At 34.9% G+C, this 27726-nt stretch overlaps 1 protein-coding gene across 12 annotated transcripts in view; it reads right to left on the reverse strand.

The window, feature by feature from the left end:
* LOC6053082 (collagen alpha-1(XVIII) chain) overlaps positions 1-27726 on the reverse strand; it is a 590709-nt gene that overhangs the window by 555695 nt on the left and 7288 nt on the right. For all 12 annotated transcript variants that reach the window (XM_038260484.1, XM_038260490.1, XM_038260480.1 and 9 more), the window contains exon 2: positions 25821-26208. In XM_038260484.1, coding sequence (XP_038116412.1) covers positions 25821-25825 — 5 coding nt within the window. In that variant the 5' untranslated portion in view covers positions 25826-26208. The remainder of the gene's footprint in view (positions 1-25820; positions 26209-27726) is intronic.

The following is a 27726-nucleotide window of genomic DNA, read 5'->3' on the forward strand; positions in this document are numbered from 1 at the left end:
TTTTGGAAATATTTACAGGTGTTTATGTTATAGACGTGACTAGTAGACTGCCCAAGTAACATTTTTTTCCAGGAGTTCTACAAGAGCTCTTCAAAATAGCTACAGCATAGCAGTTTGGACCGCGGTAGGATAAAACTCTCTTCAAGTACTCTTCCAAACTCCTGAAGAAGTTTTGAAGAGAATTTTATCCTACCGCGGTCCAAACTGCTATGCTGTAGCTATCTTGAAGAGCTCTTGTAGAACTCCTGGAAAAAAATGTTACTTGGGTGACTCGTTGTTATGTGGAAGATTAAAAAAATGATCAAATCGGTTGTTTTTTCGGTTGCTTTTATTTGGGAGCGATCAGTTGCGTCTACACTTTGCGCATTGCATTTCAATTTTGTAAGGAAATTAGTATGGAAAACACTCCATTTCACTTTTTGATTTTTATCATTTTCATTTTCTACTATATTTTTCAAACCAACACAACAGCGTTAAAATTGAGAAAATTCTCAAAAAAAATTCCCGAAAAAAGTATTCTTCTATCTTGCTCCTGTCAAAAGATACAGCGTGCTCAAAACTGGTCTAAAACGCGGTTTCTGAGCAACAAACGTGAAAGTGGCATTTTAAACAGCCCAAGTAACATTTTTTTTCCAGAAGTTCTACAAGAGTTCTTCAAGATAGCTACAGCATAGCAGTTTGGACCGCGGTAGGATAAAACTCTCTTCAAGTACTCTTCCAAACTCCTGAAGACGTTTTGAAGAGAATTTTATCCTACCGCGGTCCAAACTGCTAAGCTGTACCTATCTTGAAGAGCTCTTGTAGAACTCATGGAAAAAAATGTTACTTGGGAGATGAAATGATTATTATAAAATGTTTGAACGAATAATGACGAACTGTGAGTTGAAAAGTAGATTGTGTGAATCGCGGTGGAATAGTAGAGAAATTTTCAAAAGGCACTTCAAACATTTTTTGAATGTATTCCAGGTAGTAGTGTAAAATAACAAGTTGTTGAGTGTGGGGAGATATTTTTGAGTCTGTTTGAGCCACAGTAGGATAATAGAGAATAGATAGTCATGTTATTGTAAAAGGTATTTTCATTGCTGCCAATAAAAAGTTACTCTGAAAAAAAAAAACTCCCCCCAGCGAACGGTGCACTGCCTCCGGTAATCCCCAAAACTGCAACCGAGCAACCGACACATGGAAGAGACTGGCTGGAAAAGCCCCCTTGATTTAGAAGTACCGCCCCAGGCCAATGCCCCAGTGTGTGTGCGTGGCTTTTCTCTTGGAACTTCCGACGTATCACTTTCCACAAAAGAAGAGGAGGTCCTGTGGGTTTGTGGCAGTTGGCAGCAGCTCGTCGTTGTACACACTTTTCCCGGACTGTCCCCTTAATGGGGGTCCAATATGTGACAAGGTTAATAATCATAAAAATTGTGGCAATAGCACATACTCAGAGGGGGAGGATGCTAGAGTATGAAGCCGAAAGTGAGACGACGTCAAATGGGTGGGCGGATGGTTGTGACGGAAAGGGCTGTTTGTAGATTGAAAGGAAAGTGTAACCGTAAAACAACCTACACATGAGGTTGAGGATGTTATCGGAAAGGTCGACTTCATAGGAAAAGGACCAAGAAGTATCAGTTTCTGTAGACAAAAGTAAATATTAATGAATTTGATCATCACCTCCTGTGAAATGACAAGATGACCTTTGATGATGTGAAAAGTTCAAATAAAGTGAAATTCAACTGTTTCTATATGCAAACATTGGCTTCTTCAGCTTCTTCCAAAATGAGTACTGGGATTAGAGAGGACGTAGAGTGGCTTTCTACTTGGTTGGCAGTGGCAGGGATGATGACGATGTGAGAGGCCTCTTTCTTGCGACGGTTCATTGGCAAAGTCGAGTTTGATGAATGGAGGAGGGTTGTGAAAAAGTTTGCATCTTCTTTTAGAGGGGATGCTTTTGAGCTGCGGGAATTTGCATAGCTAGGAATTTTCTTTCCTTGAGGGAAAATGTTTGGGTTGACAAAAAGTGTGGTTGAGTTTGTCTAGATCCCAACTGGTAACGGTTTCGATCACATGATTCTATTTAATTTTTCTTCTTTGTAGTAATTGATTCCAAAAAAGAATCTTCTTGTCATTTTTTTAAATATCGGAGTGCATGACGGCCACAACATTTGAAAAAAGTTTTGGAAACGCATTTCAAAAGGTTAAAATTGATATTAAACATGAAAAATGCACTGCACAGTAAAAAATTGAGTAAATTTGAGAGGTGTAATTTTGGAAGGTTGAATATTACCTCTTTTATGATGTAATTTTACCTCAATTTAGACTGAAAAAGCGATATTACAACTGAAAAGTGGTAAAATTACACATTTTCAGAGGTAAAATTACACAATTTTTTTTCTGACATAAAAAATGAACCCCTTCTCAGATTTAATATTACCATGATTTTTTTCTGTGTAGAAAGGCCAGAAAAGTTCAAAAATGTTTCATTTTTTGAAATCTAAGTTATGAGGCTGATAGTTCGATCTGTGCTATCTTATGCTAGCTACCTACTAAAGAGGAAAATGAAATGTTCGGGGGAAAATTTCAAACACCCAAAGTTATTCAAATTTAAGGTATTTTGGTGCTGGCACGATTCTTATTCCGAACAAGCACAAACATAACCAAAACTATCAGATAGAGCGTTCAATTTCTCGACCTGGGAAATAATTTCTCGGGATTTTCCGTTTCTTGGGTAGTTTGTAGATTTCTCGAATTTCCCGAATTTCAGGTGGAAGTATACATTTTTTACACTTTTTGGAACATTTGTTTTGAAAATGCACTGAAAAATTATAAAAAATTATGAATATCGATATAATCTTGTTCAATTCAATTGTTGTTGAATTCACAGAGAATTAATCAGATGATCAGAAAATTCAAAAAAATCAGAAAAATCAAAAAAATTTTCTGATGATATTAATTTCCGAAGCATCTGAAAACAATAATAATTGGTGCTGTTTCATTTTAAAATGATTTTGCTTTGTCAGGGCAAAATTGATATTTTTACGTTTTTATTTTCCATGATCAAATGAGATGAAAATTGAATTGGTATAAATTGGTATAAACTTGGAAAAATATTTGCAAAGGCCTCATTTTTAAAAAAAATAATCTGAATATTCTTTTCAGTATATCAATTATCAGAATTCTGTAAAAAAAAACATAAAATCCTAAAAAATAGCTGAGGCCTTCAAATCAGCTAGCAAAGTTTTCATTCTTGTCTTATTATTTTTGCCAAGGAACTCCAATGCCAAATTTGATTTTTGATTCGGTTCCTGCTTGTTTGACCTTGAATGGCTGTTATATCTGGAGTTTTTTTAAAAGGTCCAATAAACCAAATTTCCAGTTTTTGCTTTTTGGGTGTTTTTGAAACCGCCTTGAGTCAGGCGTATCAAAAAACACCCAAAAAGCAAAAACTGAAAATTTGGCTGATTGGACCTTTTCAAAAAAAAAACTCCAGATATGTTCTTTACAGTTTTCCGGTTTAAAAACACACAAAAACTTGCTTGCTTTTAAAACAAGTTTTATCTCAAACTCAATTCTATAACAAAGATTGAGTTGCTTTCACCAAATTTGAATGTTTCATTGTTATCGTTAAGTTTTCGTTGTACAAAAGTTTTTTTTTATTTTCAAGCAAAAACGCTCTTTCAAACTATTTGTTCAAATTCTTCCCTTTCGGCGCCCACCATTGTTGTCCACCTTCAATCCTCTTAATAAACCCATCAATAATTGAGTGCGAAACAACAAACTGGCTCTCACCGCAGTGTGCACTTCCGTCCATCACATGCAGCAGCAGCAACACAGCTTTGAAGCCACGTGTGCTCAACTTCCCCCTCAAACACAACTTAAGCGGATTATTGGTTGAAGCCTCCCCCACTCTTCCACCCCCTGTGACGACACGTGGATGAGCATAATCGCCCGTCGCGAACCGCCAAACGTGAATCCAGTTTTTTTTTGTGTAGCCGCGACCGCGGCGAACCCAAAAAATGTGGGTTCCCCTCTCAATTTTTTGGAAGTTTACGCACCATTGGACATCAATCCGCACGGTCTCCGTGCAGTGCACAGTGGTGGGTGTAAGTGCATATTTTGGGTTGTACGAGTTTCCGGAATTAAATATTATGACGTGGAAATCGGCTCTCTTTTACAATTCCATAATGGGTTTCAGGAAACAACTGTACACAAATGAAACATTCAATGACACTTTTTGTGAAGTTTGACCTTTGTTCGATGGAAGCCATTTCGTGCCATTCAATGTTATGTGACTTTTTACGAATTAATTAATCCTTTGAGCGACAAAATCGTATTCACATTCACACTGCCATTAATCGTCACTTCAGTGAAAGAAGCTCACCCTAAAAATTATGGTGTAAATTTATTACAATTGTCTGCCTCTGTTACCATGACCCTGTAACATGTGGCTTATCTCAGCTGATTAGAACCGTTTGCGACACCACCTTAGACTAAAGTGACAAATAGTGGAATGACTTTAACCCATTTAGTGACCTGTTTCTATGCTATCAGCTGGGAAGTAGCTCGATTTGGTTAGACACAGAAAGATTAGTATTTTCAAAATAATCTGTTAAAAAGTCTCCTGTATTTTGAAAATGCAATGTTTCTCGAAAAAATGTATTGTTATTGCAATATGGGTATCATGATATTTTCGTTTTCGTGATTTTTCATACATTTCGAATGTTCTGTTTTTTTTAATACTTAAAAAAACACAAAATTACGATTTTTTTTTAAAATTACTCAGAATTTTAGTTTTTTACAATATGGATATAAAAAGATCGAGATTTTTTAAACATTTCGAAAGTTATAAAACAATATTTGAAAATACTAAAAAATATGACAAAACTACGTATTTTTGAAAAAATATTCACTTTTTTTCACAATATCAAGTGATCGGAAATTTTTTATTCATTTTGAATGTCATAACAACATTTTTTGGAAATACTAAAAAAATTAGCAAAACTAGGGGAAATATACCCGTTTTAATCACACACCCAAAGGAAAAATATATCTCAAAATCTGCAACATTGGATTTGCTGCAGAAAATGACATATTTTATAACATTTTTTGCAGCAAGCCCGTAGATCATTTTTGCCCGCGTGTAAAAATTTCAGCGATCTGCAGTTCTCACCAACACATATAAAGCTGGCCCGTCCCCGAGCAACACTCCAAAGAGAAGCATATGTTGGTGCTCTTTCACTCACTTTTCATCAAGCGTCCATGGCGCGGTGGTAGCGTGTCGGATCAATAACCAAGAAGTTGGTGGTTCAATCCTCGTTCTGCTAAGTGTTTTTTTTGTGAAATACAACCAAAAAGTCGTCGGTAATGTCGATAATTGTCGGTAACGGGCAAAAATGTCATACTCCTATATCGCAAAAAATGCATGAGGACAGATTTCATGCAGATTCTGATATACTTTCATGCCGCCATGCATCACAATCATGCGACTGCCAGTTGGGTGTGGGTATCAAATGAATGGGATTTTTTCATACATTTCGAATATAGTAAATAAAAGCAGTTAGTTCTGAGCATCGACAGAGTTCACATCTTCAATATCTCCACCCTCATCAAGTGCTGGCCAGTATGGCTGGCCCTAAATTCCCACAATAGTATTATTTTTTTGAAACTGCTCAAAATTTTCATAAAACTACGTATTTTCGAAAAAAACACTAAAAATTTTAGTTTTTTACAATATGGATATCAAACGATCGGGATTTTTTCATACTTTTCGAAAGTTGCAGCACATTTTTTCGAAAATATTCAAATTATTCACAATACTATGTATTTACTAAAAAATGCTAAAAATGTCAGTTTTCACAGTATGGGTGTAAATAATCAAGATATTTTAATAAATTTCGAAAGCTTTCATCATTTTTTTAAATACTTAAAAAAATCCCAAAACTACGTATTTTCTAAAAATTTATAACATTCGAAATGTTGTGAAAACTGAAATTTTGAGTATTTTTTCGAAAATACGTATTTTTGAGAAAATGTTGAGTATTTTCAAAAAATGTTGTTATTATATTCGAAATGTATGATAAAATCCCAATCATTTGATACCAATTGCAAAAAACTGCAACTTTGAGTATTTTTTCGAATATTCATAGTTTTATGAAAATTTTCATTATTTTCTAAAAATTTTTATGACATTCGGAATGTATGACAAAAACACGATCAATTGATAGAGTAGTACGGGGCAAAAGTGCGCACCAGCCTTTCAAATACTCAATTTCAACCTTTAAAGCTCATATTTGGATTTTCGACCAATGTATTTGCAAAAATAAAGTGAAAAAACTGAAGTTTGTAAAAGTTATTGGAAAACGTCACTTTAAAGCCATTTTGATCTTATATTTAAAGTTTACAAAATAAGATTTATAAAAAATCAGGTTCACGAAATTTTTGAAACCATTTAATTAGTCTTTGGCCTAGCTAACTACCTTGCTGACCCTTAAAGAATTTTTGAAATTCCTCTTCTTCTTATTCATTACAATTATTTGCCTAAAAAAATGCGGGGCAAAGGTGCGCACTAAAACTTCCATTCATTTTTTTATGAAAAAAAAAATCAAACACTTTGGATAACTTTTATTTTTAATTATATTGGTCCAAGATCACTAAAAAATTCGAACCAAAAAATATAACTAAAGCGAAAATAGAAAAGTTTTTAACTCCCAAAATGAATCATTAGTTTTATAAGTACTACTTAGTTTAAATATGTTACTATACCATAAAAATATCTTCATTTGGGGTAAAAAACAACCTCCAATTGAAAACTTGACGAAAAGTTAACTTTAACATTTAACTAAAAATTCACTTTGACCCGCAATACGGGGCAAAGGTGCTCACTTCATTTCTTCTAAAGCAATTACCTATTTCTCGAGATGTAAGCGATTTGAGGTAAATCCTAGTTCTACGTTTTAAAGGCCATGGACAAGGGTACCATTTGGTATATGATCAGTTCTCTACGAAATCGATCTTTTTTTTTGAATTTTAATTTTTTTTTTTTTAATTCGGCTTTAACAATTTTTGGTGCCTTCGGTAAGCCCAAAAAATCCATTTTGCATCATTAGTTTGTCCATATAATTTTCCATACAAATTTGGCAGCTGTCCATACAAAAATGTTATATGACAATTAAAAAATCTGTATCTTTTGAAAGAATTTTTTGATCGATTTGGTGTCTTCAGCAAAGTTGTAGGTATGGATAAGAACTACACCAGATCAAAAAATTCACGAATGTTTCATATTTTAACATTGAAAATCGGACAATTAGTTGATGAGATATCAACGTTAGAAATGGATGGTGGGTTGTTTGGGTGAGACTTAGAAAACATAAATTTTCCTGCTTTTTAAACCTTTGCATGGCAACATCTCAGCAACTAAAGGTCGTATCAACAAAGTTCAAAAAAAAAAAAAAAAACAAAATATAGAGAATTTTCTCAACTTTTCAAAAAAAAATTTTTTCTGAAGTGGGCAAACATGTGCACTAATTTAAAAAAAAAAAATGAAAAACTGCGACTATTTTCAAAAAAGTCACCTTAAAATGGCTATAACTTGAAAACGGTACACTTTATGAAAATTTCACTTCGGTACTTTTTTAATGCAAATTTGATTTTACAACGAAAAATTAAGTTGAAAAATTTTTGCGACCAATATTTCGATTTTTTGAAAAAAATAGTGTCGATTCGAAAACTCAAAACTCAGTCAAAGATTTTTTGCAAAACCTATAAATTTCTGAAAAGTTAGCATTTTATGTCCCCTAAAACATATTAAATAATAAAAAAAATAAAAATAATGTTTTTTTGCATATCAAGTTTAAGAGACAAAAAGTTAAATTAAAAATCACCAAAATTGTTTTTACCGTGTATCATTTTTTTCAGTGTAGTCCTTGCCCATACCTAGAACTTTCCCCGAGACACCAATCGATCAAAAAATTCCTTCAAAAGATACAGATTTTTGAATTTTCTTATATCATTTTTGTATGAACAGCTGCCAAATTTGTATGGAAAATTGTATAGACAAACCAATGATGCAGAATGGCTTCTTTGGGCATACCGAAGGTACCAAAAAAGTTTCAGCACCTTTGCTCCACTCTACTCTACCAGAATCATGTATGCGGAAGACCACAGGAATACCAAAATATGATGTTCTACGGGCAATTGTGGTATTATTTTACACTTGAGCAATTCTCTACCAAAACCGGAAATGGATTTTATTTGTATTTTTTGATTTGGCTCAAACTTTGTGGGGGCCTTCCCTATGACCAAATATGCTAATTTGGAGATTTTTTTATCAACTTTTTTTCACTGAAACTCAATTTCCCAAAATACGTATTTTTTGATTTTCGAGATTTTTTGATATGTTTTAGGGGACAAAAATCCGCAACTTTTGAGCCATAGAGAAACATGGTCAAAAAATCTGCCGCCGAAATATGAATTTTTGAAAAAATAGTGATTTTTGGAAAAAAAAATCGAAGTTTTTAAATGGGCGTATTATTCAATATTTGGCCCTTTTAAAATGTTAGTCTTAATTTAAAAATTTTCGAAGCATTTTAAATGGGCGTATTATTCAATATTTGGCCCTTTTAAAATGTTAGTCTTAATTTAAAAATTTTCAAAATATTTTTTTCGAAAAGATCGGAAAATTTCACGAATGTTTCATATATTAACATTGAAAATCGGACCATTAATTGCTGAGATATCGTCATTAGAAAAAGGTGGGTTGTTTTGGTGAGATTTAGAAAACTTCAATTTTCGTGTTTCTTTTTCTTAAAGCGGCTCTATCTCAGCAACCCGAGGTCCAATCTTCAATGTCTCTGAGACAGTTTTAAAGCAAATTTTCTGAACTATTGAAAAAAATATTTTTAGAAATGGTCACTCATGATCACTATTTTTAAAAATTAAAAAAACTGCAAATATTTCGCTAAAATCAAACTTTCGGTGGCTATATCTTGAAAACGGAGCCCTTAATCAAAAAATCTGTACAGTACTTTTCGATTGCAAATTCAATTTTGCATTAAAAAGTAATGTCAAACTTGTTTTTGCATAAAACTTCGATTTTTTCCAAAAATCACTATTTTTTCAAAAATTCATAACTCGGCGGCAGATTTTTTGACCATGTTTCTCTATGGCTCAAAAGTTGCGGATTTTTGTCCCCTAAAACATATCAAAAAATCTCGAAAATCATAAAATACGTATTTTGGGAAATTGAGTTTTAGTGAAAAAAAGTTGATAAAAAAATCTCCAAATTTTTTTTCCGTGTACCTTTTTTTTTCTCAAAAGTCCTCAACAATACCTACAACTTTGCCGAAGACACCAATTTGATCAGAAAATTCACTCAAAAGTTACAACTGTTTGAATATTTACAAACCATTTTTGTATGGACAGCAGCCAAAATTGCATGGAGACTTGTATGGGTGAACCAATGACGCAAAATAGCTTATTTGGTCATAGGGAAGGCCCCCACAAAGTTTGAGCCAAATAAAAAAATACAAAAAATAAAAATGGAGCAATTCCATGCCAAATAGGGAATCGGTTGTACCCGACCCTCTCCGATTTCAATGAAACTTTGTAGACATGTTATCCTTCGCTTATATAAGCCATTTTTGTGTATATGGAGCCAGTTCCACTCGATAATGGCATTTGAGAAGGGCGTAAGTGTTTTAAATATTTTTGTAATTCGGAATTTAAATATTTCTGTATTTCGAAGCCGTTGCATCGTATCAAAAAGTGGTCAAAGACAAACTTGTAGGAAATTTTACGGGCTTTTCAATAAAAATACACTGAAAGAAAAAAACACCCAACTTTTATGAGATTTTTTGATTTTTAATTTTAAAAGTCAAATTTGAGGGGGAGCCCACGATTTTTTTTCGTTCAAAATTTTTGTGAAGATAGCCTAAGATGTTACAAAAAGACTCACGAAAAATGCAGGATGGAGCAACTCACCTAAAAAAATACAAAAATCATTTACTGAAACTGTGTTTTTGAAAAGTGCTCTAAACGTCAAAATTTTCAAAAACCGAATACGGGAATCGATTCTCCAGACAATTTTACATAAAAGTCTCCATATTGACCATTGTCCTAAGTCCAATCCTTGTAAAGTTACAGCGGTTTTAAAAATAAAAATGTTGAAAAAATAGGTTTTTTGATGGTTTGTGGCAATTTCCATATGACAGACATAATTTTTCAGTCTCGTAAATATTTTTACCGGAAAGCTCGTCAAATTTCCCATAAGTTTGTCTTTGACAACATTTCAATTGGATGTATGAGCTTGCAGATATAAGCTAATTTACTATCCAGGTTACTATACTACACTGAAAAAATATGATGTTTTCAATTATGAGCAATGTAATTAGCTTATATCTGCAAGCTCATACATCCAATTTAAATGTTGTCAAAGACAAACTTATGGGAAATTTGACGAGCTTTCCGGTAAAAATATTTACGAGACTGAAAAATTATGTCTGTCATATGGAATTTGCCAAAAACCATCAAAAAACCTATTTTTTCAACATTTTTATTTTTAAAACCGCTGTAACTTTACAAGGATTGGACTTAGGACAATGGTCAATATGGAGACTTTTATGTAAAATTGTCTGGAGAATCGATTCCCGTATTCGGTTTTTGAAAATTTTGACGTTTAGAGCACTTTTCAAAAACAGTTTCAGTAAATGATTTTGTATTTTTAGGTGAGTTGCTCCATCCTGCATTTTTCGTGAGTCTTTTGTAACATCTTAGGCTATCTTCACAAAAATTTTGAACGAAAAAAATCGTGGGCTCCCTCAAATTTGACTTTTAAACTTAAAAATCAAAAATCTCATAAAAGTTGGGTGTTTTTCTTTCAGTGTATTTTTATCGAAAAGCCCGTAAAATTTCCTACAAGTTTGTCTTTGACCACTTTTTGATACGATGCAACGGCTTCGAGATACAGAAATATTTAAATTCCGAATTACAAAAATATTTAAAACACTTACGCCCTTCTCAAATGTCATTATCGAGTGGAACTGGCTCCATATACACAAAAATGGCTTATATAAGCGAAGGATAACATGTCTACAAAGTTTCATTGAAATCGGAGAGGGTCGAGAAAAAAGTACCTGAAAAATTCCTGTTTTGGGCTGGAATTGCTCAATGGTCGAAATCGGCTGATTTCGTAGAGAGTTGCTCACTTGGAATAACATGTTTTGGTATTCTTGTGGTCTTCCACACACAAGATTTTGGTATGATTTCATTGTATTTTACTATCTACTGCAGGGCAACCAATGGCATATTTTTTCCCTGTTCTTAGCCCAAGTAATACCAAAATTTGGTGTTACTGTGTTATTTACCTCTGCTCGGGAAGTGTCCCAATGAAAACTTAATATGAAATTTTAAGTTTTTCCAAAATTAATAAACAGAAAAGAGAAAAATCATGCTGTAAATAGAACTCATTTCAAAACAGTGATGCAGTTTTCAAAATTTTAAATCAAACCCTTTAGCCTGATTCAGATCCATCTTTCAAAGGCGACTTCTGACGACACACATTTTGACCATTATTACTCAATTGTTAATCTCGTAAAGTTGAACAATTAAGTTGAAGCGCATGATAGTGGAACATACACACAGACGCTCCTGCAATAAAATCAAACTCTCTAACGGTGGCATAAGAGGGTGATTAATGTCAGTCAGCATTACTCTCTTGCTCTTATTCTTTCTCTCTCCCTCTGTAAGAGGCGAAAGGCCATCGGCGGTCGTAAAGCGACTTTATGGACGACCAGAACACGGCTCCTAGCTTGTCCAAGCCGCAAACAATTGGGCTGATTGGGGCGCAAAATTTGGTCAATTTTGCAGGTCGTCAACGCCGGATGGTTTTTGTGAGGCCCATTTGTAGTTTTAATTATTCACATCGTAAAGTCATCGGGCCGCCCCAAACAGAAGAGAGAGAGGAAGTTCACATTTGATGGCAACGTCGCTGTTCTAGAAGGCTTAAAAGGTCACCACCACAAATTCTAAAGCCTCTGCCCGATGAGGAATTACTAATTCAAAGATCACAGAACCTCCCTCCTGTAAAACCCTTGCCTCGGGCACTAATAAAAGAGCCGTCACCATCCGGGGGTACTTCCCGTGTTGGTTGCCGCCGACAGACCAAAGACGGCCGTTTGCCAATGATTTTATGACCATTTACGACACTCGGCAGTGCACTTGTGTCACCACATCTCACGTCAGTTCATCATCATGCTGGATGCTGCCGTCATCAAGGAAAACGAATCTTTCTCTTCTTTTCATCGGAAGGATGGAGGTCAGTGTTAGAAAGGGGTGGGCTTGTTATGGGCAGGGTGGTAGATTTGAATGTGGGACTTATTTCATTTCATTTCAACTAGGTCTAGCCAGTTCTCTGTTGCTACTCCAAACTGTCTTCACCGCACAATGTTCTCTAACCACAATGGCAAGGGCGCCAATGCTGGCGCGTTCTAGAGTGCAATCGTCACCACATAACTGCTGCCGTTGCTGCTGCACCAAGATTAACCCTGAATCTCTCGCTCTGGTGATGACGATATGAGATTGCTGTATCGTCTATGCTGCGCCTAATGTTTTCTCGTGAGTAATGGGTGCGTTATTAAATATGCAAATTTGGTACTTGAATACTCGACAAAGTGCTCGCTCTCTCTGACTGTGCTCTAGGTTTGAGGTTTACACTGTGAAAAAAAGTTTAAAAATTTATGGTTGAGAGCAATTTTGCAACTTTTAATTAATTTTGCATGCCTTTTAAACTAAATTCTTTTGTTGATAAATTATTACAACATTTTTGAATTGCTGATGCCACCCCTTCAAAGATTTGTCATCTGCTCCAACTGCTAAAACAGCAGCTGATTTCGCGCTGAGGCTGCTCCTTCTAACTGCGATGACCTAGTTGTCCCTACGGAACGCTGAATCACCGTTCTATTTCCAAGCGATTACGTTTGAGGTTCTTTGGCGCTCTGCCTTGCAATTCTGTGTGAAAGTGATTCTTGGAGAATTGAGCGATGCCTTGATTGAACGTCGACTGGTGATCATGATGACGACGACCTCCAGCTTTGATTGGCGTCGATGCGGCATGCGGAATATGGTTTTATGAGTTTTTGGAAGCATTCAAATTCAGCGCATGCGAAGGTCGGGGAATTTCGGGGTGATCAAGGCTAACGAAGTTTTGAGAAATTTAATAGAGAAATTATTGGCCGATAGATTGGACGAAATTTCCCTGAAGCATTTAGAAACAAGAAGAAATAAATTCGCGTCCAATTAACCAATCGAAAGAGAGTAGAAATATTTGAATAAAACATAAAAGTCCCTGCCAACTACTGTCGAATGCAAACTAATGGGAAATTGGGTACTAAAGTCCTATGTCAATTTTTATGTACAACGGTAAAAAACACGATTAAAAACCATTTCTGATCACTTTTTTTCATTTTAATGCAATTTTTTTTTTTGACAAGACAACATTTTTTCGATGGATCAACTATGGTACCCTTGGAACGAGCTGTCAAGTAGGAGCTTTTCTGTCAAGAAGGACCGCGAGGTTAATTTTTCAAAATTGATTTAAAAATCCATTTTAAACTCTTTGTGCTCGTACAAAGGGTCATTGTACTCAGAAAAATAAGCTTTATCGCTGTAAACAATAATATCAGCAATCTAAGCTTCATTTTAGGACCCAATTGGGCGAGTTTTCCGGTACAAATATTTTTCCTTTAACAAAGAATTGGTCAAAAACTACCAAAAAATTCCAAAAATCCCAATTCCCAAAAAATTCCCAAAAATCCTATATCAACAATTTTTTGTCTCTGTTCGGGCCGGCACGTTGGCCCCACGGAAAAAGGCGGAATGTTCACGGGTGGACTGTAATTTTTGGGTTCCAATGGCCGTGGGTGTGGTGAAGTAAAACACTCGGACTTTCTTTAAACACTAACTTTAATAACTAATTAAACGTGACAAAGCGTGTTGACTCTACTGAGGGTGAAAAGGAACTGGTACCGCAAAATGGCGGTTTTTTCTCTCGTCGTCGTTCGTCGTCCTTCGTGTTTCGTCGTTCGTGGTTCGTTCGATCAGCGTGGCAACATCGCGCCGTTGCGCGCGAGAATTCGTACAGGGTTGCTAGTTGTACAGGTTTTAATCAAAGCAATCTGGTTGTGAAGTGCTCCCAATCGAACTGACACTTGCAGCAACCAACAGGGAAGTTGGGCGAGTTTTCCGGTACAAATATTTTTCCTTTAACAAAGAATTGGTCAAAAACTACCAAAAAATTCCAAAAATCCCAATTATATCAACAATTTTTTGTCTCCTTGAGGATTGGATTCGCAACTGTGTTCAATATGGAGATTTTTATGAAAAATTGTCTGGAGATTCGATATCCATGATTGGTAGTAGAAAATTCGACGTTATGACCACTTTAAGAGGCAGTATTTGTAGATTTTGCTCGTTTTTTTTTCTAGGATCGTATCGAGTTGCTCCGATTTGGATGAAACTTTCAGCGTTTGTGTATTTATACATGAGATGCACTCATGCCAAATATGAGCCCTCTACGACAGAGAGAAGTGGGGTAAAACGGGCATTGAATGTTGATGTTGAGGTCAAAAAAACATAAAAAAAATCATAAAATTACTCCTATTTCCCGAGCATGGGTAAATAACAAGGGAAATGCGTAATAATACCTTTCTCTGGTATCAATACCAAATTTTGGTATTCCTGGACCCTTTAAAATTTGTCTTAAGGATTATGCAAGAGCAAAATGTGGTATCATACCAATTTAAGGTATTGTTTTGATATTGCAAAATTGCAGAATTTGTCAATGATCGAACACCACATTTTGGTATTCTTTTGGTATTACAGTATTTTATCGAATTCCTCTGCAACTATGGGAAAATTTTGACCAATTTTGACAAAATAATTAATTTTGCGCTATAATGATGTCTCAAAGCGAATGCACTCATTCAAAACCGGAAATTTCAAACTTGATTTTAAACATTTTTGATATACCCCCTACAGAAATGACTTGAAATTGTGGAAAATTTTCTAAGTCAGGATGGCACATTCTGGTACTATTTTGGTATTTAGGTGATTTATCAAATTCCTCTGAAACTATGGGAAAATTTTGACCAGTTTTGACAAAATAATTAATTTTGCGCTAAAATCATGTCTCAAAGCGAATGCTTTCATTCAAAACCGGAAATTTCAAACTTGATTTTAAACATTTTTGATATACCCCCTACAGAAATGAATTGAAATTGTGGAAAATTTTCTTAGTCAGGATGGCACATTTTGGTATTATTTTGGTATTTAAGTGTTTTATCAAATTCCTCTGAAACTATGGGAAAATTTTGACCAATTTTGACAAAATAATTAATTTTGCGCTAAAATGATGTCTCAAAGCGAATGCTTTCATTCAAAACCGGAAATTTCAAACTTGATTTTAAACATTTTTGATATACCCCCTACAGAAATGAATTGAAATTGTGGAAAATTTTCTTAGTCAGGATGGCACATTTTGGTATTATTTTGGTATTTAAGTGTTTTATCAAATTCCTCTGAAACTATGGGAAAATTTTGACCAATTTTGACAAAATAATTAATTTTGCGCTAAAATCATGTCTCAAAGCGAATGCTTTCATTCAAAACCGGAAATTTCAAACTTGATTTTAAACATTTTTGATATACCCCCTACAGAAATGACTTGAAATTGTGGAAAATTTTCTAAGTCAGGATGGCACATTTTGGTATTATTTGAATATTGAAAGGTTTCATCAATTTCTCTGAAACTATGGGAAATTTGTTAAAAAAAATTTACGAGTTAATTAATTTTGCGCTAAAATGACTTGAAACCCAAAAATGTTAAAGATGATTTTAAAAATTAGTGTGATATACCCACTAATATTTTTTTCAAAAACGTTGAAATATCTCTGAGTCGGGATAACCAAATACTTTGAAAAACGAGTCAATCGACAGATTAATGAATTTTGGTGAATTTCAATTCAGTTTCATTTTAATAATACTTATTTTTCAATCTTGTTATTTTTCAGAAGCTTCAAGAACTTCAAGCACAGACCGTTCATCAATGACAAATGCATTCGGTGTGGTGAAGAATATCACTAATAACAACATGGAATCATCAGGTGAGTAAATTTGGCTGTTGCATATAAATAATTTCCGTTTTTTTCACTAACTGCAACTGCTGCACTAAAAATGGTATGAAAATACCAAATTTTGGTATTACTTGTTCAAATACCAGCGACCATAATGTGCTCTTGGTTGCCCAGTAATAGATGGTAAAATACCATGAAATCATACCAAAATCATGTATGTGAAAGACCACAGAAATACCAAAATCTGATTTTCCAAGGGCGCGGGAATACCTAAAAATAAAACCATGGCAACACCAAGTTTTGGTATTCAAGCAATGTTCAAAAATCCAGAAGACCTCAACTTGGTATTGAAATGGTTTTATTTTGAGGTATTATTTTACCCTTGGAATAACATGGTTTGGTATTGTTGTGCCCTTCCACATACAAGATTTTGGTATGATTTCATGGTATTTTACCATCTATTACTGGGCAACCAAGGGCACATTTTGGTCGCTGTTATTTGCCCAAGTAATACCAAAATTTGGTATTCCCGTGTTATTTACCCCTGCTCGGGTTGCGTAAAACTTGATCAATTCCAACTCTCTTAGATGCATTCAAAAGGTCTTTTAAAGCACTTCAAAATGTGCTATGTACATCTTAGATTGGTTTGACTTTTTCTGACAGGTTTTGCAAATTACTTTGATTTTTTTAAAACCTTATTATCTTTTTGCAACAGCCTCCAACACCCATACTCCCATAGGTTATTAAATTATGTATTGTTATTCATTCTAAATGGCATTTAAAAAAAAATAAAAATAAAAAAATGAAATAACATGCCTGGGTTTCAACATTTGGATGAAAAAAGTGTTTTAAAATGCATTTTACAGGCGCCCAGTTGCTTTCCAATCATTAGTTTTAATAATATCGAGGTATCGACGGATTTTTTTTTTTTCGCAAAAAAAAACACTTTTCGTGGGACTGTACATTGGTATTTCATGAAAATTGCATATGTTTTCAAAGGAGTTCAAACTTGCTAAATATGATTATAAACACGGGAAAATGCATTTTAATTGGTTTTCAGTTGATTAAACTTTGATTTTCATTAAAATTTTGAAGTTTTTTGAAAAAATATTTTTTTTGTCCCCTGATTATCCAGGCCAATTTTGAAGAGGGGCGACATAAACTTTGAAAATTATTTACATATCAAAAAATGAAAAAAAAAATTGAATGGGATAAAATCATTTTTTTTTGTAATAAACATAAATTTTCAAATTAGTAATTTTTTAAGGGTGTTGCAATTTTTTACAGTGCCATTTTTTTACGGTCCAAAGAAGACATCAAAACGGTCAGAAATACCCTCTTCGTGACATAGATTTTCTTAAGTTTCCATATCACTTTTCAATGGACAGCCCAAAATTTTGTATGGAGACTTGTATGAAGAAATTAATTATGCAAACTAGCTTATTTGGACATTAGAAATCGACGGACAAAGTTTCTTACACATCAAAAATACAATGACAAGTCAATTTGCGACATTCCAGAAAAAATGATTATTACTAGGGCTAGTGATTTTTCACGACAAAAAAATCAAATTACGCAGTAGTGCGTCCATCCCGGGAATTCCCGGGACAAAAATCCCGGGATTTTTCTACAACCGGGAATTCCCGAATCCCGGGATTTTTTTATAATTTGTCCCGGGAATTCCCAAAATTTAAAAAAAATCAAATTTTTCCCGGAAACATTTTTTTTTTGTAGAAATACATTAAAAGTTGAATACATAATAATCGATAAGAATTTAAAAGCATTAAAATGTGTATTCGGCATATCCCAAGCAACACACTTTGTCAGATAAACGTATTTCCTAACTGGTTGTATAACCGATTGGCCTCGTTGGCACAACTTGTTCTACAACTCCTGTGCATTGGAAAAAGCGCACTTTTTTCTGTTGTATAACTTGCCAGAATAAGATGCAAGTTATCAGAGTAAGTTGTACAAATGTATTTGACAACACTGTGCTAGCTAACAAGAGATTCGACGAAAAAAAGGGGGCGTGGTTAACGGCTGTGCTGTCAAATCAAAGCGCACACTGAAAAGGAAAGATAGATTGAAAACAGTTGTCTAACCGTTACCCAACTTACATGTAAACAAACAGTTCTTATTAGAATCTCAATCAACGACGAAGCCAATAACTTATTGGCAATAAGAATAGTATCTCTGACTATTTTGGTACGCTTGTTTCTGCCCGATTTATTTAGAAAAAAAAAAATAGAAATTGCATGAAAAAAAAAACAATCCTTTCGCGCTCTCTAACTGTGATCTTGTGAAACCCTCTTCATGGCTAACTTTTAGATTTTCCTTTTTTGATGAACTTCGTCTTTCCCAAGATTCGATCCGATGACTTCGATGATTTGTTGTTATCTCCACGGCAGGTCCAGGCGCGCTTCCACATCTCTCCAAGAGGCTTCATAGTAAACAAGCTGGCCTAAACGTCAATAAGAAGGCTGCTGTCAGCTTTGTTATACAGCAGTGAGCTATACAACTTAACTCCAGAAAAGGCTGTCATTGGAAATTATGTTATATAAGTTTGTTTCAAGTCAGTTTTTATAACTCCAATATACAACTTAGTTATAACAAACCGTTTCAACTGTCATTTCTATTACCGTACCACGGAGCAACATTGAAATCTGTGTGATTTTAATTTGTTATTTTCTCTATCATGAACTCCATAAGCTGACATTTTTGTAGCTTTTACCGGCAATAAGGTTTCAAACCAATCGGTCAACAATTACAATTATTGCAATCTTCGATAAATAAACATTATTGAAACTCTAAATACCTCACGTACAAATTTACACCACCTAACAACACGCAATGTCAAGTTGAATATGTTTGTTGATTATCAGTTATATAACCTATTCTCCAATAACATTTGTGTAACAAAGCGAGAAAACCTAAGGTTATTTATAGAATGGTTGGCCACGCCCATTTTTCAGAAGATGCCGTCACATAACAATGTTAGATAAGCAGTGAAACAAACAGTGCAATATTAGTCTTATTCAACAAACTGTTTTCGAGGAAAAAATTGCAGATGACGGAACAGCATCTTGGCATATCAGCATTTTGACGTTTAATTACAGCTCAAAAAAAGTGTTTTCGAGTGAAATAAAGTGATAAATAACTCAATAGGAAGTGAGCATGCAAGTTTCTATCAAAAGTTTTCCAAAATAAATTGTTTAAACAGTGTAAATCAGCAAATTGGATGGAGTAAGGAGCGAGTTCTAAACCTCCCAAATAGGTGAGAATTTTCCCTATGTTGTGTTTTAAAGTTGGAAAAGAGTGAAGTTGACTGTGTTTTAACACTTTTGTGGCACAAAACACGATAGTTACATAAGCCAGTTATACAAGCAGTGAAACAAACTGTTATTTAAGTTATGTTCAGATTTTTTCTCGTATGTTTATCAAAAACAATTGTCTTACTATTATTCAACAGTCGACAAGTTATGAGTGCTACTTGGGATATCAGCAATAATTTGGCTTATTAGTGAAAAAGTGTTAGATTTGAGTTTACAGATTCACAAAATTCCTAGTGTTTTATTTTTTTTTATTTATCTCTCTTTATTTTTAAAAGACTGGTTATTATATTTATGAATATAAATTATTTAAAAAAAGGAAAAATATATTATACTATTCCGACTTTGGTCCCGGTTTTCCCCAGTTGGCCAGAGCAGAATTAAAACAAAAAATATATATTTTTAATTTGTTTTAAGGGGTTACATGCTTCTAAATGCAAAAAAAAACTTATTTCAGAAAATTTATTAAATCCACTTGAAAGATGATCACTCCTGAAAGTTTCATGAAGATATTTTATTATTAAACTGAGTAAGAGACGATTTAAGTATACAATTTTTCCATGCGCAAAGCAAACTGTCAAATTTTGTGAACATTTTTTTCGTAAGATAGGATGGACCAATTTGGCTGAAATTGGGGAGAAGACTCACAAGACTTCCCGTGTGCATGACGATGCCCGATTTTTGAATTTTGCATATTTGAAAAATGCAAGAATCAAAAGCTCTCTAGCTTTTATATGAAAAACATAAAAATATTTTTATTTTATTTAAAAATAAACTTTTTTGAATATCGGCCTTATTTAGGCACAAGAAACCAGTTGAACGAGTGTTCACCAAAATTATGAGCGATTTGGTCAAAGCAGTGTCACCCATTTTATCGTGGCACCCATTTTTAAACTGCCAACTTCAAATTGTTATATCTCGGCAATTCAAAAGTTTTCAAATTTATTTTGTTGAGAGATGACCCTTAAGGTGAAGCCGTTGATCATTTTCGAAGAAAATTGATCATCACTATAAAATATTCTGTATTAAATTCAATTTAACGAATATCTGCACCAAAATGAATCAGCATGTGCCGGTTGTTGCCTTCTTGAAGCCACTGAAAGAATTTGTGTTTCAAAATTTATATAATTTTGCGGTACAATCATTAACGTCCTAGTTGGCAATCATTGATTAATGACGATTTCCATAACTTTACAAGGAATGGGACAATCGTTACCAAAAGGAATCAGCATGTGTAGGGCACTATTCTAAGCAACTTGTTGAAGGAATTTTGTCAAAATTTTGAAAGCGACGATGTTAACGAAAATCATGACAATGATGGAAGTCTTCACGTTAAGCTATTCAAAAGCTGTCGTATATGTTTAGATTTAAGTGTAGATTATCACTAATATAATTGAGCTGATTCTATGATTTTAAGCTTGAAAATAAAACAAATATAATGAAAATATAGATTTTATGTTAAAAAAAATCCCGGGATCCCGGGAATTCCCGGGATTTCAAAATTATTTTTCCCGTTTCCCGGGAAATTCAAAACCCGGGAAAATTGGACGCCCTATTACGCAGCATGCCAATTTCAAAACATTAGACTTTCATGGCGATTTCATGGTTCTCTAAAAGATGCTGGATATTAACGCAAAAATGAGTAGTTTAGGTATAATTGAGTACAGAAAAATCACTCAAAGAGTAAGCTGTTGTTTTAGATACAAAATATAAAAACCACGACCAAAAATACTCATTTTGTGAAATTTTGCAGAATTTTCTAAGGCAAATTTTTGGATTCAGCTAACTTGTTTTAGCGAGATTTAAGAAATTTAATTTGCTTAATTATCTATAAAACAAAGCACATTCTAATCAAAAACTTTGGTAAATGAAGAATTAGTAAAATAAAAGAAATAAATTTTTGTTTGCTTCCATGGTTAAGCAAAAGCAAAATGGGATTGTTTAAACTAATTTAGGCAACATTTAATTTAAAACAGCTATTTCAACATTTTTTATTCTTAATATTCAAAAATAAAAAAAATCAAATCATTCGCTCTACAGCATTGCCTTGGCGTTCTCGATTGCGAGATTCCTACTCGAAACTAGGTGTCCGAAGGCTTGATTGTTGAGGCAATTGCAAACCTATTTTACACCTGAGCTTCCCCGGGATTCGAACTGACGACCCAACTGCCTACCAGCGACTCCACCGAGACAGGACCCAGGGAGACGACTCCTGTACCTGGACTGAGCTAACGACCTAACCACTAGGTTAGACCGGGACCAACATTTACTTCCCTGTCCGACGGAAGGCGTGATCAGACAAATCTCGTCTCAAAATTTGCCACCGGGACCTTCTGGGATCGAACCCAGGCCGACTGGGTGAGAGGCAACCACGCATACCCCTACACCACGGTCCCGGTTATTATAAAATTATAAAAGATTGCAAAGAGCTTAATAGAAGTTTATGCAACAAGTTGAGAAAACAAGATTTTTTTTACACGAGTCTTACATTTATCCAACGAGTTCAATAAATACGACGAGCGCTGAAAAAAATAAGTTTTGCAACAAGTTGCATACAACGACCTTTTATGCAATTTCGAAAAATGCTTTTTGAATGGAATTTTACACAGAAAAAATGATGGTAATATTCATCAGGAATTGGCGACAGATTTTGTGGCAAAAAATGATTGATTTTAACCCAGAAAATTATGAATTTTCATCAGTTTTTGATGAATATTCATTAGGTTCACATTTTTACACATTTTTGATGTAATATTACTCTAGAAAAGAGGTAATATTCAACCTATAAAATTTTCAACATTTAAAAATTCAACTTTTTTTCTGTGTATGTCAAACATCCATGTGTTAAGTAAATTTACCGTTTGAAATAAATTTATATTGAAAAATGTTACTTTTCGATACAAGTGTTGAAAAGTCCTACTTATCAGCACTGGTATTGAAAGGTATTGATTTTCAAATCTGTTATTTTTGGTAGGGAAAGGTAGGTTGTTTCGTTTCCCCAGAAGGACAGGAAAAGTTAACAGTGTCACAGCGGAATTGCAAAATGAAGATTTTACAAAATGAATTGTATTTTAAACAATATTGAATTAAAAAACTAACTTAATCCACCTATGTGGTTGATGCCTTCCTCTTTTTTTACCAACAATGGGTAATATGAGTGGTTTGGACACATATTTCAGCTATTTTTTTGAATCCAGAAAAAAAACGTACACACATATAACATAAGTAATCATAACTCGAGACAGGGTTGCCAGATCTTCAATGTTTTGGACTCGTTGGAAAGGTTTTTCGATAACCTAACCAACGATGGGTCGGATGGTGGATCCGGACATAGTTTACATACATTTAAGTGGGATCCGGCTTCCAAAAAGTACATAAATATTACTTATGTGGCCATATCTCGAGACAGGGTTGCCAGATCTTCAGTGTTTTGGATTCGTTGGAAAGGTTTTTTGATTATCTAACCAACGATGGGTCGGATGGTGGATCCGGACATAGTTTACATACATTTAAGTGGGATCCGGCTTCAAAAAAGTGCATCAATATCACTTAAGTGGACATATCTCGAGACAAGGTTGCCAGATCTTCAATGTTTTGGACTCGTTGGAAAGGTTTTTCGATAACCTAACCAAGGATGGGTCGGATGGTGGATCCGGACATAGTTTACATACATTTAAGTGGGATCCGGCTTCAAAAAAGTGCATCAATATCACTTAAGTGGACATATCTCGAGACAGGGTTGCCAGATCTTCAATGTTTTGGACTCGTTGGAAAGGGTTTTTGATAATCTAACCAACGATGGGTCAGATGGTGGATCCGGACACAATTTACATACATTTAAGTGGGATCCGGCTTCAAAAAGTACATAAATATTACTTAAGTGGCCATATCTCGAGACAGGGTTGCCAGATCTTCAGTGTTTTGGATTCGTTGGAAAGGTTTTTCGATTACCTAACCAACGATGGGTCGGATGGTGGATCCGGACATAGTTTACATACATTTAAGTGGGATCCGGCTTCAAAAAAGTGCATCAATATCACTTAAGTGGACATATCTCGAGACAGGGTTGCCAGATCTTCAGTGTTTTGGACTCGTTGGAAAGATTTTTCGATAACCTAACCAACGATGGGTTGGATGGTGGATCCGGACATAGTTTACATACATTTAAGTGAGATCCGGCTTCCAAAAAGTACATAAATATTACTTATGTGGCCATATCTCGAGACAGGGTTGCCAGATCTTCAGTGTTTTGGATTCGTTGGAAAGGTTTTTCGATTATCTAACCAACGATGGGTCGGATGGTGGATCCGAACATAGTTTACATACATTTAAGTGGGATCCGGCTTCAAAAAAGTGCATCAATATCACTTAAGTGGACATATCTCGAGACAGGGTTACCAGATCTTCAATGTTTTGGATTCGTTGGAAAGGGTTTTTGATAACCTATCCAAGGATGGGACGGATGGTGGATCCGGACATAGTTTACATACATTTAAGTGAGATCCGGCTTCAGAAAAGTACATAAATGTCACTTAAGTGGCCATATCTCGAGACATGGTTGCCAGATCTTCAATGTTTTGGACTCGTTGGAAAGATTTTTCGATAACCTGACCAACGATGGGTCGGATGGTGGATCCGGACATAGTTTACATACATTTAAGTGAGATCCGGCTTCCAAAAAGAGCATCAATATCACTTAAGTGGCCATATCTCGAGACAGGGTTGCCAGATCTTCAGTGTTTTGGATTCGTTGGAAAGGTTTTTCGATTATCTAACCAACGATGGGTCGGATGGTGGATCCGAACATAGTTTACATACATTTAAGTGGGATCCGGCTTCAAAAAAGTGCATCAATATCACTTAAGTGGACATATCTCGAGACAGGGTTACCAGATCTTCAATGTTTTGGATTCGTTGGAAAGGGTTTTTGATTACCTAACCAAGGATGGGACGGATGGTGGATCCGGACATAGTTTACATACATTTAAGTGAGATCCGGCTTCAGAAAAGTACATAAATGTCACTTAAGTGGCCATATCTCGAGACATGGTTGCCAGATCTTCAATGTTTTGGACTCGTTGGAAAGGTTTTTCGATAACCTAACCAACGATGGGTCGGATGGTGGATCCGGACATAGTTTACATACATTTAAGTGAGATCCGGCTTCCAAAAAGTGCATCAATATTACTTAAGTGGCCATATCTCGAGACAGGGTTGCCATATCTTCAGTGTTTTGGATTCGTTGGAAAGGTTTTTCGATTACCTAACCATCGATGGGTCGGATGGTGGATCCGGACATAGTTTACATACATTTAAGTGAGATCCGGCTTCAAAAAAGTGCATCAATACCACTTAAGAGGACATATCTCGAGACAGGGTTGCCAGATCTTCAATGTTTTGGACTCATTGGAAAGGCCTTTCAATTACCTAACCAACGATGGGTCGGATGATGGATCCGGTCATCGTTTACGTGCATATAATTGAGATCCGGATATTTGCGAAAACACGTTTTTATACATAACTTTTGAACTACATATCGAAACTTCAAACAATTCAATAGCGATGTATGGGACCCTAAACCAAGTCGAATGCAACCGGTTTGATCAAAATCGGTCCAGCCAGTGCTGAAAAAACTTGGCAAGAATTTTGAACACACACACACATACACACACACACAGACATTTGTTCAGTTTTCGATTCTGAGTCGATAGGTATACATGAATATAGGTCTACGAGCTGTATTTCAAAAGTTCATTTTTCGAGCAGGACTATAGCCTTACCTCAGTGAGGAAGGCAAAACTGCAATAAAGACCAACATATTCATTGTTTTTATAATTTCTTTGCGTGTTTTGCATTTTTTTCATCGTAATTTAAAAAAAATACAACCACGAGGGAATTTATTCATGAGTATGGTGCATTTGCACGATACACGTGAAAATATTCCTTCGTGGTTCATTCATGAACACAATTCACGAACTCGGGAATTGATTTTTCCGTGCAGAGAAAATATAATTGCTCAAATTGTTACGTGCAAAAATTTAAAAACAATCTTAAATTCACTGAGGAACAATTTAACAATATTTTTTTTGAATTTCGCAGAATTTCGCGGTATTTAACAAATTTCACGGCCAAGGGCAAATTTCACAGATTACGCGGCTTTCACGAAATCGCTAAAAATCACTAGCTCTAATTATTGATTGTTGTTTATAACACAAAACCGATTTAAGAATATTGTGTTTCTGTTTTTTTCTGAATTTAAGAGAAAATCACCTAGTTGTACCTTTCTCTTTCTCAAATGCATTGTACTATCACAAATGCACTTTCCTCAAATGAAGTAGTATAAAAACTCGTGAAATAGAGAAAGGGAAGTCATACTTACTTCATTACTGCTGCATTTATGTACTCAGCGTGGAGAATGGGGAGGGAGGTTTAACGCTCCCTGCTTCTTATTCTTCACCACTCCAACACACACGAACCACCCACGCAGCAAACAACACCAACTAGTGGCGCTGAAACACCCTTCCCTTCCCTTCCCGATACGAGAAGATTTATCTCCGGATTCTGCCTCCTTCCTCTATTCCTCACTTTTCACTCACTCACTCACTACTCACTTCTTCTCTGCTGAAGCAGTCGAAATTGATAAAAAATCACGTTTTCAGCTTCGCGCAGCTTTGATTGCGCGATTTATTACTCGTGCTCAACTCAAAACTCACAAACTCAACTCAGCCTCAGCCGCCACGATGCGAATGATGATTGATGGTTTTTTGCTGGTGATGAAAATGAAATCTCGTTTTATATTTGATATTCTTTTTTTTTTTTTTGGTTTCAATGACCAGTGGAAAACATAAAACCGGGGAAAAAAACTTTGGCTTTTATTTATTTTCCCGCTCACTCGCACTTTATCAATTTTCCACTTGTTTTATTTACTTTTCTCTTTTGCGATATATTTTCAATTTTCCCCCTCTCCGCGGTAATACCCTTGGAAAAACATGATTCACTGAAGCACTTTTCGGGAGATTTTTTTTCTTTTTTTCCTTCTTCACACTTTTCTTCCCACCTCACGATCCACTGATAGAGTTCTCCGAAAAAAAACAAGCGTCGCGACGCCGGCGTCGAGGTCGGCCCAAATTATACTAACAAATGGCACAGATTATGATCTTGTTGCGAAATTTAAAATCAACAGACGACGTTCATTTTCCTCATATTTTGCTGTTCCCTGTCTAAGCGCGAAGATTTTCGCTCTAATTATTTTCCCACCGGGACCGAGCCGGGGAAGCGATCGGCAGAAAAGAGTTTTCCTTTTGCCACGTAGCCAGACATACAGTAACTCCACGCGTGCGAAAAGTGCTAGTCTCGAGGTGACTTAGACGAATTTTGAAGCGTGTTGGAGGGAAAGCTGATCAAGGATGGTAATATGGTGCAATTTCAGAAAAAAATACGGGTTTTCCATTTTTCCAATACAAAATTCAGAAATTTTAGAGAATTTTTTGAGGTCGATAAAAAAATTTACGCACAAAAGGAGCACGCATATGATGGTTGTAATCTTTATCAAGTAACTGAAGCAATAATTGTTTCTAAATCAACTTTCAGCATTACTAATAAACATTCAGAACATTTTGTGAGGCAACTATTGAACTTCTGGTAGACGATTTTTAAAATATTGATAAACCCTCTGAAGCCCATTTTTGTTTATTTTTTGTTTGTTTAGGGGGTCTTAAGGTCAACTAATGTTCCACGACTCTCTTCGTCTCCTGTTATTTTTTTAAATTCATTTTTAAGTATTTAATTGAATTTTGAATTTGATAAAATGTTAGGTAATCACTAGGGCGTCCAATTTTCCCGGGTTTTGAATTTCCCGGGAAACGGGAAAAATATTTTCGAAATCCCGGGAATTCCCGGGATCCCGGGAAATTTTTCAAGCAGTCATAAAATCTATGTTTTCATAATAAGGAATATTTTTTCATGCTAGAAACCATAGAATAAGCTCAATAATAAAAAAATGGTGATAATCTACACTTCAATTCAAACAAGGACGACAGTTTTTAAAACTTAAAATTAATTAAAAATGGTTTTTTGTATTGTTCTTTCATGTGCCTTGGATTTCAAATAAATTACAATTTTTGATTCCAATGTGATTTAAATTAAATAAATGTTTTATAAATATATTTATTTTATGTATTTTTTATAAGTAATAACTAGAAAAGCTTAAAAAAATTAATTCAAAATGTCTAAAAAACGAGAAACGACAGCAAATCCAGATTTTTTTTTAAATGTAAGATATTGTC

The sequence above is a fragment of the Culex quinquefasciatus genome, chromosome 3 (assembly GCF_015732765.1).
Source record: "Culex quinquefasciatus strain JHB chromosome 3, VPISU_Cqui_1.0_pri_paternal, whole genome shotgun sequence".
Classification (NCBI taxonomy): domain Eukaryota; kingdom Metazoa; phylum Arthropoda; class Insecta; order Diptera; family Culicidae; genus Culex; species Culex quinquefasciatus.